The sequence below is a fragment of the Malus domestica genome, chromosome 15, assembly GCF_042453785.1.
Source record: "Malus domestica chromosome 15, GDT2T_hap1".
NCBI lineage: Eukaryota > Viridiplantae > Streptophyta > Magnoliopsida > Rosales > Rosaceae > Malus > Malus domestica.
This window is the reverse complement of record NC_091675.1, coordinates 4687683-4706222: the sequence shown is the minus strand read 5'-3', so window position 1 is coordinate 4706222 and position 18540 is coordinate 4687683. Positions and strand designations below refer to the sequence as shown.

The 18540-nt window shown below is 39.5% G+C and overlaps 3 protein-coding genes and 1 pseudogene across 6 annotated transcripts; 3 read left to right on the top strand and 1 right to left on the bottom strand.

Moving 5' to 3' along the window:
- The first annotated feature begins 3058 nt into the window (after positions 1-3058).
- LOC103455892 (protein NPGR1) lies at positions 3059-9230 on the top strand. Of its 3 annotated transcripts, none has more exons than XM_008395507.4 (6): positions 3059-3311; positions 6374-6662; positions 6839-7100; positions 7274-8505; positions 8605-8752; positions 8836-9230. In XM_008395507.4, the coding sequence occupies exons 2-6, from the start codon at positions 6471-6473 to the stop codon at positions 9144-9146; spliced, it is 2145 nt and encodes a 714-aa protein (XP_008393729.2). In that variant the 5' UTR covers positions 3059-3311; positions 6374-6470; the 3' UTR covers positions 9147-9230. The 3 variants fall into 3 exon arrangements, with proteins under 3 accessions (XP_008393729.2, XP_008393728.2, XP_008393726.2); XM_008395506.4 differs by lacking the exon at positions 3059-3311 and adding an exon at positions 5737-6020; XM_008395504.4 differs by lacking the exon at positions 3059-3311 and adding an exon at positions 5828-6283.
- Positions 9231-9344: 114 nt separating this feature from the next.
- Positions 9345-11255, bottom strand: LOC103455891 (uncharacterized). Of its 2 annotated transcripts, none has more exons than XM_008395503.4 (4): positions 11051-11255; positions 10032-10143; positions 9763-9811; positions 9345-9538 (listed from the first exon to the last, which is right to left on the bottom strand). In XM_008395503.4, the coding sequence occupies exons 1-3, from the start codon at positions 11158-11160 to the stop codon at positions 9797-9799; spliced, it is 237 nt and encodes a 78-aa protein (XP_008393725.1). In that variant the 5' UTR covers positions 11161-11255; the 3' UTR covers positions 9345-9538; positions 9763-9796. The 2 variants fall into 2 exon arrangements, with proteins under 2 accessions (XP_008393725.1, XP_008393724.1); XM_008395502.4 differs by having other exon boundaries at positions 9345-9549; positions 11051-11254.
- Positions 11256-11373: 118 nt separating this feature from the next.
- Positions 11374-13514, top strand: LOC103400133 (uncharacterized). The gene is made up of 5 exons (XM_029093703.1): positions 11374-11993; positions 12081-12222; positions 12547-12706; positions 12903-13100; positions 13222-13514. The coding sequence occupies exons 1-5, from the start codon at positions 11468-11470 to the stop codon at positions 13225-13227; spliced, it is 1032 nt and encodes a 343-aa protein (XP_028949536.1). The 5' UTR covers positions 11374-11467; the 3' UTR covers positions 13228-13514.
- A 1290-nt stretch (positions 13515-14804) lies between these two features.
- On the top strand, positions 14805-18341 carry LOC103455889 (probable pre-mRNA-splicing factor ATP-dependent RNA helicase DEAH5; annotated as a pseudogene).
- The last annotated feature ends 199 nt before the right edge of the window (positions 18342-18540 follow it).

Below are 18540 nucleotides of genomic sequence, written 5' to 3'. Positions count from 1 at the left end.
AAGTTTCATGGTGTAACATCCCACATCTCCCAGGGGAGTGGATCTTGTAAACCTTATATGTATATTCTCATATCTACCTAGCACGAGGCCTTTTGGGAGCTCACTGACTTCGGGTTTCATCGGAACTCCGAAGTTAAGCGAGTTCGTGCGAGAGCAATCCCAGGATGGGTGACCCACTAGGAAGTTCTCATGTGAGTTCCCATAAACAAAACCGTGAGGGTGTAGTCGGGACCCAAAGCAAATAATATCGTGCTACGACTGAGTCAAGTCCGGATGTGGTGGGGGCCGGGGATGAGATGTGACAATTTGGTATCAGAGCCAATCTCTAAGCGAAAGTGTGTCGACGAGGACGTTAGGCCCCTAAGGGGGGTGGATTGTAACATCCCACATCGTCCAGGGGAGTTAATCATGTAAGCCTTATATGTATATTTTCATTTCTACCTAAAATGTGACATAAAACCTAAAACTTAAATGGAAGCCAAATTTAGCCCATAATTAGTGGGGTTGGCCCACCATATATGTATATTTTGTTTAGTTTTATATTTATAAATACATTGAATCCAACGGTTAATATGTAATTTGATGAAATTCAACGGTAAAAATAAAAATAAAATTAACCATTCAAATTTAAATCTAACGGCTAAAGTAATTAAAAAAATCTTTCATTTGTTTCATATTTTTTCATAGTATTTAACAAGTTTCATGGTGTAACATCCCACATCCCCCATGGGAGTGGATCTTGTAAACCTTATATGTATGGTGTAACATCCCACATCCCCCAGGGGAGTGGATCTTGTAAACCTTATATGTATATTCTCATCTCTACCTAGCACGAGGCCTTTTGGGAGCTCACTGACTTCGGGTTCCATCGGAACTCCGAAGTTAAGCAAGTTCGTGCGAGAGCAATCCCAGGATGGGTGACCCACTAGGAAGTTCTCATGTGAGTTCCCATAAACAAAACCGTGAGGGTGTAGTCGGGACCCAAAGCAAACAATATCGTGCTACGGCTGAGTCAAGTCCGGGATGTGGTGGGGGCCTGGGGCGAGATGTGACAATTTGGTATCAAAGCCAATCTCTAGGCGAAAGTGTGCCGACGAGGACGTTAGGCCCCTAAGGGGGGTGGATTGTAACATCCCACATCGCCCAGGGGAGTTAATCATGTAAGCCTTATATGTATATTTTCATTTTTACCTAGCATGAGGTCTTTTGGGAGCTCACTGGCCTCGGATTCTTTTAGAACTTCAAAGTTAAGTGAGTTCGCACGAGAGCAATTCAGGATGGGTGACCCACTGGGAAGTTCTCGTGTGAGTTCCCAGAAACAAAACCGTGAGAGCGTGGTCGGGGCCTAAGGCGGACAATATCGTGCTATGGCGGAGTTGAGCACGGAATGTGGTGAGGGCCCAGGCGGGGATGTGACACATAGTGTCGGTTAGTGATTTTTCAGTATTTATCAGAATCTAAATATTTTTAGGTTAAAATGTTCATAAAATTAAATTATGATAGTCTACATAATTTTTTATTTTTAAAAAGTTACTTTAAGAAAAAAATTAGCCTAAATTCATTCTTTAATAATATGGGGCTACAATTTTAGGCCAGACGGGTTGGAGCATAAAAGCTTTTCTGGGTTAAAAATTTTAGATTTTAGGCCAAGGGTTGGAGATGGTCTGAGAGGGTGAATCACAGTGAAATGTGCTTGCAAATATCAAGTCTTCCAAGTAAATTTGTGTAAAAAGAAAATGGTTATCAAACAAGCACTAAACCACAAGTAAAATTATATATACTTCGCTCAATTAATAAATAAAAAAGCACTTCGCTAATTTGGATCATTTGAGACTCTTTTTTCAGATAACTAAATCTTTTTTTGGTATACGACGAGATTTGGATCCTGCTTTCACTAGGGCAATTCTCTCTAAGAATTATATAGAAATAATGTTCTTTAATTAAAACAGAACAAAAAACAAAGCAAAATGAAGCCAAAGAAGAAGATTAAATGACCTAGCTTTGTCTCTTTTGGATCATGTGGAGATTGGAGACTTCATCTTTGGAAGACAAAGCTAATTAGTAAGTTTGCTTCTTGTATTTAGTAACAATAATTGAAACCATCGTTCAAATCGTGGGATAGATAATATTAGTGAGCCATGTTGATAGCGGTTGGACCCGTTAACTAATTAATGAGTTGCGTTTTGTGCTAACTCTGTTAGTTGAATAGGTTGTGTTCGTGCTTGATTTTTCTAGCCGTCAGTTTAACAAGTCGTATTTTGAAAATAATCAAATATATGTTGTCTTACAAGCTATAAGAATGGGTCTGCATAGGATTGCACTTTGACTCATTTCCAATCTTATCTGGTCTCGGTCACCACATGAGCCCGTAAGGTTCATGTGACTTTCTTAAGGTTCAAGCGTTGATGAGCTAAGGTAAACATGATTACAAACTGGTTAAGATTACTTTTAAATTTATTAAACACTTTCACATGATGCGCAGCCAACATTAAGTCAAATAAAACCAAAATACAGAGAAATATTATGTTTGTATAAATTACGTCTTACTAATAACCTGATCGATCCAAGTTTTCATGCCCGATAAAAAACAGAAAAATCAGAGCCATGGAGAAACGAATATTATGGTTTTGATTCAGCCCAATATGACTGGTTTGGACCGAGTCCTACTAGCCTAACATGAGTTGACCCATATCCATTAACATTCTTATCAAACCAATTCAAAGAACCCAAGATTTTCAGCTGGCCTGATGACATTTCATAAATAACCCCCCATACCGACCTGCTTCAAGCAACCACCACAATTCATATATGCATTGATATTTAAAATAATTTTTTTATTATGTTTCGGTGTATCATATTCCCTGCAGTATACTAAAAAAATCTTTTAAAACATGTAGGTGTAACCAACTACTTATCTTGTTTTATGAAGATGATGATGCATGCCAAGTAGTAAGTTGGAGTTTTTAAATTTTTTAGTCAACCATTAAGGTTTAATTAACTTTAGCAAACCAACTACGAATTATTATTTATGGTTAAGAAACCAACTTCTAAATTTGCCTGTTGAGCATCTAGCTAGTAAACAAAACAATAACCGAAGGCATTTCATCCAAAATTTAGAGGGATAGACACGAGAAGGTGGGGGTGGGACTCCCAGAAAGAAAGCTGCAGAGGGGGAGAACTGGAAAGGGAGGAGACTCTCAGGCTCTCAGATCAAAGTGTCAGAAACCATTTACAGAAAAGTTACAAAACGACATCAAAACTTCACCTTTCCTCCCCGTGCTATGGTTCCGATCACACTACCACAATCCCTGGTACGTGACATCTCAGAGAAAAAAGAAGACACATCACGTGGGTTTTTTTTCTTCTTATTTTTAACAAAGATAAAATGAAAAAAATAAATATGTGATTTGCAGTACTCAATGTCACTTTTTTTTTTATAATTTGCTTGGGTGTGACTTTAGGAATAGGATTATCTCCCTTTTTTTTTTCTTTTTCTTTTCTCCTATTTGAACGGTCACGGTTAAATCACGTCAACATCTTATATTAATTTTTTATAAAAAAAAATGACAAAATAGAAAATGTGAGAAGATGAGATGGAAAAATGAGAGGAGATAATCTTAGTCCGTGACTTTAATATTGCGACTTTAATGTTATTAAATACTCAATGCTATGAGTGTTTTAGTTGTTAGATTTGACTTTAACAATTATTAGATCTTTTACTTTCAATCGTATTCATTCATTTTTTATACTACTTGGTGTTAGGTACTACTAAAGAAAATTGTTTTCTTTATTCAAAACGTTATCACAAATTTCACAAGCTTCAAGAATTTGGTTTGTACTTTACAAGAAATGTTGGAGTACTGTCACAAACTCACGCGTAATAAGTAGTATAATACAAATAACACCAGTATAATTTGAAGTATAATATTACACATACGTAAGTGATTGATACACGAGCATTACAATTGTTACACGCTGAGAAAAATCACTTCTATTTTGGCTCGTAATTTGTTAATGCGATAATTAAGCAAGAATATGATGCGCCAATCTCGTTGCAGGGTGTGTTTATATATTGGAATAGTGGACTTAATGCGATCATTGGGTGTGTATGTTTGTTCTTCTTGAGCAACGTGCTGGTGTGATTCTGGGAGAAGGCAAAAGGATAATTATTATCTAAATATTGGTACCATGATGTCCTGCTTTTGCTTAATATATGCCATTGAGGTTCGCATCCAATAAATTAATCCATGCAACTAGTGGTAAGGACGCGAATTAAGACTTTTCAATAAATAAATAAAAATGTGTGAGGTTCGGAGTTAGATGTTCCGAACTGACTGTGATTATGAATATGATGAAATTATAAATAGTTTTTTCAGACAACAAATAAGTGAATAACCGTAACTTATCACTAGTTGTCAAATTTTTTATTTAAAATAATAATAATAATAATTAATCCACGCACAAATAATACCTTAATTCATACACGTGATTATTAGACTTCAAATCACACTCTTTAAAAAAAAATTCAAGTGAAATTTGCTGACCCTTGTAGTATTTGTATTAAAATTTACATTGTATTTTATGCTCATTATAGTACATGCGGATAAACAGATATTACTTATATTTAAACTTGTTTTTAAAAAAGTCTGAATAACATTATTCTGATAAAAAATAGAAAACTTTAACGAAAAACTCATGATACTGTTCACTTTAACGAAAAATCATATTTTTACACTGAAAAGTCAATCATGGTACTATTCATTTTACCCTTTATTTTGTCTTTATCGTTAAAACTCAAAATTTTCAAACATTTTTTATTAATTTTCCTTAAAAAATAACCAAACTACACATTACAAAGCAAATTTTAACAACCCTAAAAGTAAATCAAGTAAGTAAAAAGGGTAAAGAGATCTATCTAATGCTAAAACACAAATGATGGCAATGGCGTTGGAGTGAGTAGTTTGTACTCATCCCCTCGTTGCCTTTGGGCATGGTATCATGATTCACAATGATTCATGTTAGTTGAACTAAACAAATAAATGAAAGATTTTTCAATGTGACCGTCACATTAGGTAGTATGCCACGTGTTTCTATAGAAATTGTGGGTTATGTGTGTTAAAATGTTAATGACCTAAAAATTAAAATTTTCCATTACTTGCATAAAAACACGTGGTGTACAATCCGTGTTCCCGTCACAACTAAAAATTTCCCTGAATAAAAAGGCCAACCAGGCAGCCAAGTCAGCAACCTACATTCACAGCACATGCTCTTCTCCTTCAAGGGGGCAGCTACCCCCAGCTATATACCTTGAATTCAACATGCTGTGGAATTTTGGATTTAATTCATTCAACAAGATTTCCCTCCCATTTAGATTCAATAGTAATCCAAGCAACAAAACCTCTCTCTGATTACATAATGCACGCAAATTGTTAACATGTTAGTACATTATGTTAGCTTTTATGATATGAATAACACATCAAAACTCAATTTTTTTAAGAAAGGATGTCCGTTAATATCAACACATTATCAATGATATAACGATAATTAATTTTTAATCAACGAATCTCATTTGCATAACCACACTGATGCAAGAACATAACTAGATTAGCTAATCATGTAGTTTACCATGAACATTTTTAGATTGCAAATGCTAATGTGTGAGGCCTACAAGCCTGCAACAACTTTTGCCTAGGCAGGCAAAATTTTATTATCCTTTCTGGACTAAACAAAGTCAGCAGATAGAAAAAGACAACCCAACCATGAAAAAAATCTGACCATCTACTCATCCCACCTCGTAATATTTGTTTTTCCCTCCATCGTCACACCATTTTCATTGGGTTCCTTTGAACCTGAAAAATACAAAAAGATTCCGAATTTCTGAAAGAAAAAAAACCCTTAAAAATCAGACTAGAGAGAGCGTGAAGAGAGAGAGAGAGAGAGAGAGAGAGAGAGAGAGAGAGAGAGGTAGCTTTCACATCTTCCACGACTGCTACAAATCACGTTGTGATTTTCTTTCTGGGGTAATTTCAAAAAACCCTGTCCCTCATCGTTTGTCTCGCCCTTTTCAACTTCCTCAATGTTCTTTTCAAAGACTCGGTCTTTGCCTCCAAATCTATGCCCTTTAATTTCCAGTATTTTTATTGGTTTTTATTTTTAATATTAAAAAACTCGGATTTGCTGGGTTTTGTTTGCAAATGTTGTTTCTTGTTCGGTATTGCCTATGCTGCTGTGGGGATCTACGTTGTTGCTTTCTGTTTCCGACCATTTTTTCATAGCAAAATCCGTACGACTCATAATTTTGTTGCTTGCACTTGTTTTTGTTTCTTCAATGACGGTGACATGTTGACATGTTTTGATGTTTTACTATTTCCAGGTGTGTGCACAATTGAAACAAATCACATAGAAGTGAATTTTTTTGCCCCAAGATTGTGTGTGAATCGAATCACAGGGGTCCAAGATTTGTGGAGAAGATGTTGTGTGCTTGTTCAGGAGAGCAATTCAAATTCGAGGAGCCGCCGCAGTCCCCGGAGTCCCTTGCCACGAGGGACTTCTCGGCGAGTTGCCTTTCGTCTAGGACCGGCGACTGGGAGTCCAAATTTGAAGACATTCAAGTGGATGAAGCTGAATCCACTCTTAAAGAAGCTCTATCTTTGAATTATGAGGTTAGTGTGTGTGTTTCATTAATTGAAGTTCATGTTAAGAATACTAAAAACTAAAACCCGAAAGCTAAACACCGAAATGGTTATCAAACGGGCCCTAAGATTGTCGATTGATGATTAATTGGTTTCCTTGCTCTACTTTTACTAATGTTTAATATCCTTTTCTTATGGGCTTTTAGGAAGCTAGAGCTTTGTTGGGGAGGCTTGAATTCCAAAGGGGGAATTTTGATGCTGCACTTCAGGTGTTTCAAGGTATTGAAATTAGAAATTTAACCCCGCGGATGGCCAAGGCTATCGTGGAGAGAACTAGGCAAAGAAAGCCGCGCACGAAAGGAGATACTGTGGTTCTTCCCAGTGTAATGTCAATGCACTCTGTGAGCCTACTTATTGAAGCAATATTACTCAAGGCAATATCATTGGGAGAACTTGGAAGATATATAGGTATTTGCTTACGCTTTCGTGTTGTAGTATAATTCAGCATTGGATCGAGATTGGTATATATTGCATCGAGCAAGAACTTCCCAGTAAATTAGATTGCAATCAGATTATTATGATGAGATTTTGATTAGTATTGATTAGTTTGCATGTTTTTGTGCTTTCTTCTTATTCATCAGATGCTGCAAAGGAGTGCAAAGTTATTCTTGATACGGTTGAATCAGCTTTACCTAATGGAATGCTTCAAGACATTGGCGAGGACTGCAAATTGCCAGACATGTTTCACAAAGCGCTCGAGCTGCTCCCCAATTTATGGACAAAGGCAGGCTATCTTGATGAGGCTATTACTGCATATCGCCGGGCTCTAATCAAGCCATGGAATTTGGATCCGGAGAGGTTAGCTGCTATTCAGAAAAGCTTAGCTTGCACATTACTCTACGGCGGTGTTGAAGCAAACCTTCCCCCTCATTCACAAATATGGGGCATAACTATGCCTAAAAATAATACAGAAGAAGCAATTCTGTTGTTGGTAATTCTTATGAAAAAGGTGGCTTTGCGAGAGATAAAGTGGGATCCAGAAATCATGGATCATCTGACTTATGCTCTTTCTCTTACCGGATTGTATGAATTATTAGCAGATCATGTGGAGCAGGCTCTTCCGGGATTATATAGACGAGCGGAGAGATGGTACTTTCTTGCTCTTTGTTATAGTGCCTGTGGAAAAAATGAAGTAGCCTTGAACCTTTTGAAAAAGGTTGCAGGCTGTTTGGAAGCAAAGAACAAGCCTCACTTCCCTTCTTTTCTGTTGGGAGCAAAATTGTGCTCACAAGATCCAATTCATGCTCGCGAAGGGATAGAATTTTCGCATAAAGCTATTGACTTGGTGAATCATCAATGCGAGCATTTCATGGGTCAATGCCATAAATATCTTGGTGTTTGCTATGGCGGTGCAGCAAGAGCTTCTCTGTCGGATTCTGAAAGAGTGTCTTTTCAAAGTGAATCCTTGAACTCTCTAAACCTTGCTGCTCTTAACGGGAAGGAGGATCCCGAGGTGGTGTTTAGTCTGGGCCTCGAAAATGCAGTGCAAAGAAATCTGGATGCAGCTTTCAGTAACGCAATGAAGTACTCAGATATGGTGGCTGGCAGCTCAGGACAAGGTTGGAAGCTATTGGCGCTTATAGTTTCCGCAGAGCAGCAGTTCAAGGATGCTGAAACAATAGTTGATTTTGCTTTGGACGAAGCCGGAAGAGTGGATCAGTTAGAACTGCTCAGACTGAAAGCTGTGCTTCAAGTTGCTCAGGAACATCCTAAGCAAGCAATAGAAACCTACAGAATGTTGCTAACTGTTGTCCAAGCACAAAGGGATCAAAAAGCGAAAAACTCCGAGCAAGAGAAACCCTTTGATTCTGAGGTTTGTATTCTTTAATTCTAAACCCTTTGCAATATACATAGTTGAAAGTCGGTATGCTTTTGCTTCTCTGTAAACATCTTGCTCTTCTTTGCTCTGCAGGCATTTGTGGAAAGAAATTTGGAAAAGGAAGCCTGGCGGGACTTGGCAACCGTTTATACAAAACTTGGTTTGTGGACTGATGCAGAAATATGCGCCAACAAAGCCAAGTTGATTGAATTCTATTCACCCCATAGTTGGCATACGACAGGTACGATTTTTCCCCTCGTGAAATGTTTTCCTAGAGCATTAAGATGCAAAATATGTTCATGTTTTTGTCCAATTTGTCGGCAGGTAAGTTATTTGAAGCTCAATCGCAATACAAGGAAGCCCTGATTTCCTTCTCGGTCTCATTGTCGATAGAGCCAGATTATGTTCCAAGCATCGTTTCGACTGCAGAAGTGTTGATGAAACTCGGTAGCCAGTCACTCCCTATAGCAAGAAGCTTTCTAATGAACGCGCTGCGATTAGAACCGACAAACCACGAGGCGTGGTTGAACCTCGGATTGATTTCAAAGAAGGAAGGATTGTTACAAGAAGCAGCAGACTTTTTTCAAGCTGCGCACGAGCTTCAGCTTTCAGCTCCAGTTCGAAGCTTTCTGTAATAGTTAGTGGATTCCTAATTATTCGTAAGATTAGAGGTGATTACTTGTTCCACTGACCATTGCTTGGTATCAGATTCTTATGATTGGAATGTACATATCTATTCACTATTAGTTAAAATCCAATCTGTATTAGCCACTTGATGGGGGCAAACCATGAACAAAAACTGAAATATCAAAATATAAATTTGTAGCACCAAAAAATGAACGGCCCGGATTGAATTATTAAGATACGCACAAAAGCACGAATTTTGCAACTGTTATTATTTTCTTGACATTCCATATGCAAAAATAATGACGAAATGAATGACGACCGATAACAGCAACTTTCTTCGGAGATCTGGAGTATTGTTCTCGGCACAAGAGGAATTGGCAATCCACGAAACATATTGTATCTGTATAAACACTGCAGACAGTGAAGATTAAATGCGAGAAAAACGAAAACAAAAACTTGTGGAACTATATGAGATTTCATCTCAACCAATACGCTACAACACATACAGATAATCCGTCTATTGGAATTGAAATGAACTTATATGCAAAAAGTTGAAACCATCACAAGATTATAGTTTACGCAGAACTTAATGTGTTTTACTAGGTGGAACGTTCATTGACTTACAGTTGGGAGTTGATGGAGAGACAGACAAAAGGCCTCAACCCATTGACCACTGCATCCACAAGATCAACAAAAAACAATCAAATATATGAACTATACAAGGTGGCAAATCAAAACCCCAGCACACCATATGAATAAGCTGCATCGTAGAGTGCCTTCATAGCCCGTACTTTCACAGCATCATGCATAATTAGCAAATAAGCGACAGAGATTCCGCCAGTCCTATGGTATTATTGAATACTTGGAAATTCAGTCAGTCATACGACTCATACCTTTAATACTGGTTCGCCTTTGTTAGAGCTGGCAGCTTGCTTTGCAGCTGCTTGTTGCTGTTGCTGTGCACGTGCAGCTCTCCCTGCTGCAGACTTTTCAAATTCTTCTTGCCTGCAATTTTGGTTGCAGTACATAAGTTTACGTAAATAGCTAAGAAAGAAACGAAACCATCATGTGGGCACGGAAGTAATGCAACCACGAAATGCAAATACTGTGCGATATCTGCCTAACGAAATGCAAATACGACCGTTGGCAGGTGTTATGATCAGCATTCACACTCTATACTTGGGTTTTGCTTGCAAGATTGCCAGTCCTCATAATTACAGCATAATGCCAGCACATTTTTTATTTTTATTATTATTATCGAAACAAAGCAAATTGCACAACCAGAAAATTGAAATTTTGCAAGCAGACAATCCGATAGCATTGTAAGTTGCAAAGAACTAAGAAAACTTTAACGAAAAGCTTTCGATACTGTTCACTTTAACGAAATACCAAATTTTTACACTAAAAAATCAATCATGTCCTATTCACTTTGCCCTTTATTTTGCCTTTATCGTTAACCCTCAAAGTTTTGCCTTTATCGTTAAACCTCAAAGTTTTCAAGCATTTTTCATTAGTTTTCCTAAGAATTAACTATGGTAATGCATTCTCCTCTCTAACAAGGTCAACTCTGAATTCCGAATTCTGATCATCACTGCCAGTGCCATCCTATTTTTATCCCTATCCCATTTCCAAACTACTCTAATCTTAGAGGAGCGGAATTTAAAATCGGGTGCCAATCAACGGCGAACTGCCTAACCCACATCTGATTCGCTATCCCTTTTCAAATTAAAAGAAAAAAAAAATCCGAACTTTATCACGACAATTATAAATCAATCCAAAATCACATCTTTACATAAAAATTGGTTGCAACTGATATACAATCGACGATGCACAAAAACGAATTCAAATTTCCGATTTCACAAATTGAAAAATGATCGAATTAAAAAAAAGAAGAATAGAAAACTGATTATACCTTCTCTGGGCGGCTTCGGCAGCTTTGGCAAGAGCTTCCGCGGAGGCTACCCTTTCTTCTTCCTTTCTCTGTGCACTGTTGCCTCCATCGAAACAACACAGCAGCCCCATCTCTCTCCCCTCTCTCTGTCTCTCTCGCCGTCTCTCTCCTCAATCTGGGACTTCTGCTCCGATTGACTTCTAAATTCTGATACATTTTTCTTTTGGTGGTAAATTTACTTATACTTCCCACCTGTATGGTTCATTTGCCGCGTGCCACGTCATAAAGTGAGGACAGTCTCGTCATTTGGTCTGCCTTACAAGACGTCGTGTTACGCATGGTGAGACTAAACGTGGCGTTTTACTGGTTGTGGCTCCTTGTTCTGCTCGCCCTAAGACTCTGATTGTTGCAGAAGCAAAACCCTAAGTTTAAACAGCGATGAGCGCCAAGCCGTTGGATTCGCTGCCTCCGACCGAAACCCTAGAGATAGAGAATGGGCTTTCGCTGGTGCCGCGCGTGAGGCTCAATCTCACGGTTTACTCGTCGACCGGAGTCGTGACGAAACCCGTCGACGAGTGGAAGATGAAGCGGACGCTCATCGACTTCCTCAAGAACTCGCTTTCCGTCCCCATCACCGTCCCCGAAGACGACCTCCAGATCCGGCGGCTCAGGGACCTCAAGAAGCGGAAGCGCGACGACCCCGTGGCTTTCGGCGTTCTCGTGATTCGCGACCTAGGGTTTCTGAAAAAGGGCGGGAAGCGAAGTGACGTGGAAGAAGAAGAGGATGCGAAGGAGTTGGAGAGGAAGTTTCTGGAATGGAGAAAGTACATTGTTGAGAAAATGGACGGGATTGAGCTCAACATCGAAGGGGTTAAGTACAAGCTGAATGTTGTTGTTCCAGATTCGGATGATTTCGAGGGCACCAAGAAGGCTTGGGAGGAGTTCTACGCCTTCGGAAATCGGGGTTTGTAGTGATTGGGGTTGGATTTTTTTATTGGAATTGATGGCTGCGAATTTGGTTTGATAAAGTTTGATTGATTTTTGGTTGCAGGGTTTTCGAGGGGGAAGCAAGAGCCGGATACGATAATAGTGAGGGGTGTTCCGTCACGCTGGTTCGCAGAGCCGCGGGTTTCTTCCTCCAAGTTTTCAGTGCTGGTTACCCATACCATATTTTCTACATTTGGGAAGATAAGGCATGTCAATGTCTTTGTTTTAAAACTCTATTTCTCGTTGTCGTCTAGAAATTGCGATGTATTTGTTCTAATCTAATCTACTTTTTGAACTGCTTAGCTTTTCGTGTATTGTAATTTTGTTCCAAATGTTTGCCTAAACATAGTTGTTAGAACTGAGCTGAACATGTGAAACTACATAGAAATCTTCAATTTTCCAAGCACTATAATGTGTTTGAATGGCCTTAAGCTCGTGTGTGTTGTCATTAGAGTCCATGGTGTAATGGAGCGGCTGTAGCTAATCATACATCATTCATGTTGGTGCCTGTTTTTAACTACAATCTTTAGGAATCTTAATGTTGCTGAGGACGATGGTCTAGGTAAGGATGCAAATGAGGATGGCGATGACTTAATTTCTGGTCTCCACTGTAAGATTGTGGTTCAGTTTGAGACATACCAGGACTTCTATAATGCCTTCAAGGTGTTATGCGGCCGCTCATTGCAGAAGGTACGCAGTTGGTTTTTGTTCGTTATATTGTTGTTATAATAGCTAGTATTGTCGATCAAGCTTGTCGAAATGCTAGATTTCAAGCATTGAGATATTTTGGTGCTACGATAGAGTTAGCTGAGTCTAAAAGAAGCTTTAGTGATTTTTTTGTTTGGAATTATTGATCAGCTGTTTAATGTGCCTTTCTATGGAGCAGGAAGGATCTAAATTGAGGGCTGATTATGAGGTTACATGGGACAAGGACGGATTCTTCCGATTCTCAAGAAATCAACCGGAGCAAAACAGTAGTAGGCTACGAGAAATGACGACGACAAATCAGAGAAGTGAAGCTCCCCGGCATCAGCAACGCGTTTCTCAATTCAGTGCGGACCAGGCTCCCCGAAAGAGGTTTAAGGTTAGAAATTAAGTACCTTAATGAACAAGTAAAACCATTTGGTGATTTTTATTTTTCCTTTTTCAAGTTTTTAATCGCGTTCCCTCCAAATGAAGACATAAACGTTTCTGTATGTATACAGGAATAGGGCAAATTAATCTGAATATTTTTTCTGGAGCTGGAGCTGGGAGTGTGTTAACTTGGTATAATTACGAAAGAAACGACTGAAGCACTCTTACTTTTCAAAGATGTATTAGCCTATTGCAAATTCCTCAATTACTTTTCAGCCCCAAATTCTTGTTCGTTCCTCCATATATCGTCGGGGGTGTTTTAACACTACCGGCCCCAATATTTTTGTGCTTTTTTCTTCTAATCTTCACTCATCTTCGTTTGTCACCGAATTATACTTATTATGCAGCAGCTCTACTTGTTTTACTGCGCAAGTTCAAACAGTTTTTATTTTTTATTTTTTGAAGTGTTTCCTCAAAAGTTAAATTCCATGTCTAACTTCCCATTATTAAAAAAAAAACTGAAATATAAATATATTTTGTTATTCTTCATTTGTCTAAAAGAGCAATCTTTTGAAATTTACTTCGTCCGCATACATGACACCATGAGGTGTATTCAAGTGGAATTTTGAGGGGTATTAATAAACTTATACATCTATGGATTTTGATGGAGCATTGATTTTTAGAGATTTCATGTAAACTTTTGGTTGAGTTCTCTCAAATTCTCAAAGGATGAGGTGGGATTTGTGAATGCTTATGGTGCAGTACTAAACATCTCTAATTCTCTTGAATTCTTTAACTTTTAAAGTCGTTTCATAATTAAAATGTTATAAATCCCTTAAAAATTTTAATTGAATACACTTGAATTCTCAAGAGACTTGAGATTTGTGATTTCTAGGGTTTGGAGATGTTTCGCTGTCAGAGAGAGACTCAAATTTTCCGTCTCTTGATTATTATATTATTAGTATCATATTTAAATTTTTGGCCTTGTCATAAGTTTTTTTTTTTTTTTGAACAAACGATATTATCCACACTAAGAGGGTGGGAGTCTATATGTTTTAATACTCATGTAAACATTTATAGAATTTGAGTTTTATGTCAAAATCTAAATGGATAGAGTTTGAGTTTTTGTCAAATTTAATATTTTTCCGTAACAGTTATATTATTATTTTTTTAAATCTGACTTTATCTTTTAAATTAAAAAGAAAAAAAATTAGAATTCGTGTCAAAGGGAAAATTTACAATCTTTCAAAACACACCCAAACCATCAATATACATATTTTTTAAAGATAATATTAGGTAGACTAAATTATTTAAATTAAATTTGTAAGACCAAAAGATGTGATTATTGATATAAACTTATTAGTTAAGTGTTAATTAACGTTACTTTGTAAATTTGGTTTAAAATTTGGTCAACGCATTATCTATTTTTTAATGATTAAAGATAAAATTGTTGGGTTCAACCCACTTCCGATTCTATGGAGTCTCATCAACTCCAGCAGGCCAGTTAATTAAGCTCAACCTGCTCTATCGTTTTTTCCGGTGAAGTGTGTGACGGTATGGATGGAGTAGGGGATGTCGGAGGGGGTGGCGTGGGGAGGTGAGGGAGAAAGAGACAGTGGGATGGGGTGTTTCTGTTGGCATGCACGTAACATGTTCGATGGAAGTACTAAAACAAAAAAAGAATCCCAAACCGAAATGGAAAAGAACAGCGACTAATATCTTGGTGGGTCTAGCTACATTCTCCCGCGCGAGGAATCCCATTTCCAAAAGGAAAAGGATTAAAACAGAGACTATCAATCAAACTTCGATCATCAAACTTGCATCTTAAACATCCGAGAAAATCTTAGGTTTTCCAAAACCAAACATGGCTGCTGCTGCTGCTGCTGTTGCTGATTGTTGGAAGAATCTGGAATACCTTTCCTTGGTTTCCAAGGTATTTTCGGAACTCGAGACACATCTGTCGTTGGGGGACAAAGTTGTGGCGGAGTTTGTAATTGACATGGGGCTAAAGTACCAGACGGCAGATGAGTTCGATGCCAAATTGAAGGAAAACGGTGTTAATCTGCCCGATTACACCGGCCGTGCACTCCTCACTGCTATTCATACAATTCTTCCTCCGAAACCAAAGGCCGAAAAGGTGTCGAAGAAACAGAGCGGTTCTGATTGTAAGAATGCCACCAAGGTTATGGCTCTAGATCTTAATGATAATAAGAGAGGGGATAGGGATCAGCAGAATGAGCAGCGCTTTTCTGATGAGCCAGAATTGTATAGGGTTTATAAGGGAAGGGTTTCGAGGGTGATGGGCAGCGGCTGCTTCGTTCGGTTGAGTGGTTTTAGAGGGAAGGAGGGTTTGGTTCATGTTTCACAGATTGCAAATCGGAGAATTAGTAATGCTAAGAATGTGGTGAGGAGGGATGAGGAGGTTTATGTTAAGGTGATTTCAATTTCGGGTCAGAAGCTGAGCCTGTCGATAAGGGATGTTGATCAGCATACCGGAAAGGATTTAGTTCCCTTGAAGAGGAAAAGATCGGAGGAGGATGACACTCCTAGCACAAATCCACAGGGGCCAAGGGACGGGCATGGAAGTAGGACTGGCCTCTCTGGGATTAGGATTATGGATGAGGATGATGCTGTCCCATCACGCCGGAGGGCATTGAAGAGAATGAGCTTGCCGGAGAGGTGGGAAGCGAAACAGTTGATTGCCGCGGGTGTTCTGAGTGCGACAGAGCATCCAATGTATGATGAGGAAACAGATGGCATGCTTTATCAAGAAGAGGGAGCTGAGGAACAGACGGAGATTGATAACAGTGAGGACCTGCCACAGTTTTTGCTTGGGGAGGGCGGGTATTTTGGTGAGATGTTGCCCGTGAGAATCGTTGAGAATCCAGAAGGGTCATTGAGGCGTGCAGCTGCACTTCAATCTGCACTCATTAAGGAGCGTAGGGAAGTGCACGATCAACAGCAGAGAGCATTGATGGATTCTATCCCGAAGGATCTGAATCGTCCCTGGGAAGATCCGATGCCAGAGAATGGCGAGAGACATCTTGCGCAGGAGCTTAGAGGTGTTGGTTTGTCAACAACCTATGAAATGCCCAAGTGGAAGAAAGAGGCCTATGGGAAAACCATTAGTTTCGGGCAGAGATCAAATCTCTCCATTCAGGAACAGAGGCAGAGCTTGCCTATCTACAAGCTGAAGGAAAAACTGATCCAGGCGGTGATTGAAAATCAAGTGCTCATCGTCATTGGTGAGACCGGTTGTGGTAAGACAACACAGGTAACATAGTATCTTGCAGAAGCGGGTTACACGACAAAGGGTAGGATTGGATGTACACAGCCACGTAGGGTGGCTGCGATGTCTGTGGCCAAGAGGGTTGCTGAGGAGTTTGGTTGTCGGTTGGGGGAGGAAGTTGGCTATTCCATTCGTTTCGAGGATTGCACTGGACCAGAAACCGTCATCAAGTACATGACGGATGGAATGCTGCTGAGGGAGATTTTGATTGATAAGGACCTTTCTCAATACTCTGTGGTCATGCTTGACGAAGCTCACGAGAGAACAGTCCACACAGACGTTCTTTTTGGATTACTCAAGCCGCTATTGAAGCGAAGGCCAGATTTTCGCTTGATTGTCACCTCCGCTACTTTGGATGCGGAAAAGTTTTCAGAATATTTTTTCAAGAGTTGGACATTCCCTATCCCTGGAAGAACTTATCCTGTGAAGGTATTTTACACGAATCAACCAGTGATTACCTTGACGCAGCTCTAATCACCGTCCTACAAATCCACTTATCCGAACCTGAAGGCGACATCCTTCTCTTCTTGACTGGACAAGAAGAGATTGATTTTGCATGCCAGTCTCTCCATGAGAGGACTAAAGGTCTTGGTAGAAACGTCCCCGAGTTGATTATTTTACCGGTGTATAGTGCGCTTCCTAGTGAAATCCAGTCGAGGATATTTGATCCTGCTCCCCAAGGGAAGAAGAAAGTAGTTGTGGCTACTAATATCGCTGAGACATCACTGACCATTGATGGGATATATTATGTGATCGATCCTGGTTTTGCAAAGCAAAATGTTTTTAACCCGAAGCTGGGGCTAGACTCATTGGTCATAACCCCGATTTCACAAGCATCCGCCAACCAGCGAAAAGGGAGAGCTGGTCGTACAGGCCCTGGGAAATGTTTCCGCCTCTACACGGAAAGCGCATACCTCAACGAGATGCTCCCTACTACAACACCAGAAATTCAGAGGATAAATCTTGGGTTTACTGCACTTACGATGAAAGCTATGGGGATGAATGATCTCTTGACTTTTGATTTTATGGATCCTCCTCCTCGCCAAGCTCTTGTTTCTGCCATGGAACAGCTGTACAAATTGGGGGCACTTGATGAGGAGGGGCTGCTGACTAAATTGGGTAGAAAAATGGCCGAGTTTCCTCTGGATCCACCCTTATCAAAGATGCTACTCGCTAGCGTGGACCTCGGATGCAGCGATGAGATCTTGACCATCATTGCAATGATTCAGACAGGCAATATCTTTTACAGACCAAGAGAAAAGCAAGCCAAGGCTGATCAGAAGCGAGCCAATTTTTTTCAGGCAGAGGGAGATCCTCTGACTTTACTCGCAGTCTATGAGGCTTGGAAAGAAAGCAATTTTTCGGGGCCATGGTGTTTCGAGAAGTTTGTTCAGTCTCGCTCCTTGAGGCGGGCACTAGACGTCAGAAAACAGCTTCTGAGCATTATGGATAAGTACAAACTCGATGTTCTGAGTGCAGGAAGGAATTTTACGAAGATCAGGAAGGCGATTACAGCAGGGTTTTTCTTCCATGCTGCTAGAAAGGACCCGCAGGAGGGTTACAGAAACCTGACAGAGAACCAGCCAGTTTATATCCATCCAAGCAGTGCCCTTTTCCAGAGACAGCCGGATTGGGTCATCTACCATGAGCTGGTTATGACCACGAAGGAGTACATGCGCGAGGTGACAGTCATCGACCCCAAATGGCTTGTGGAACTGGCGCCCATGTCCTTCAAATTTTCAGATCCTTCAAAGATGAGTAAGCGCCAGCGTCAATAACGGATTGAACCGCTGTATGACAGATACAATGAGCCTAATTCTTGGCGTCTTAGTAGGCGCCGTGGCTGATATGTTTGTATTGAATTTTGGGATGTCATATTTTTGTAACATTGTTAAAAAATAACCATTGTGTATTTCCTACATTTGGGAAGATCAGGCATGTCAAAGTCATTTTTTTCTAAGTCGATTTCTTATCGTCTTCAAAAAATGATCATGTGTAATTTAGTTTCAAATGTTTGCTTAATCAATATTCTGATAATTGAGCTGAAAATGTGTAACTGCATAGTAATCTTTATTGTTGCTGAAGACAATGGTCTAGGTAAGGATGCAGACGAGGAGGGCGGGGACTTAATATCTGGTTTCTTATATGTGCACGATTTTCC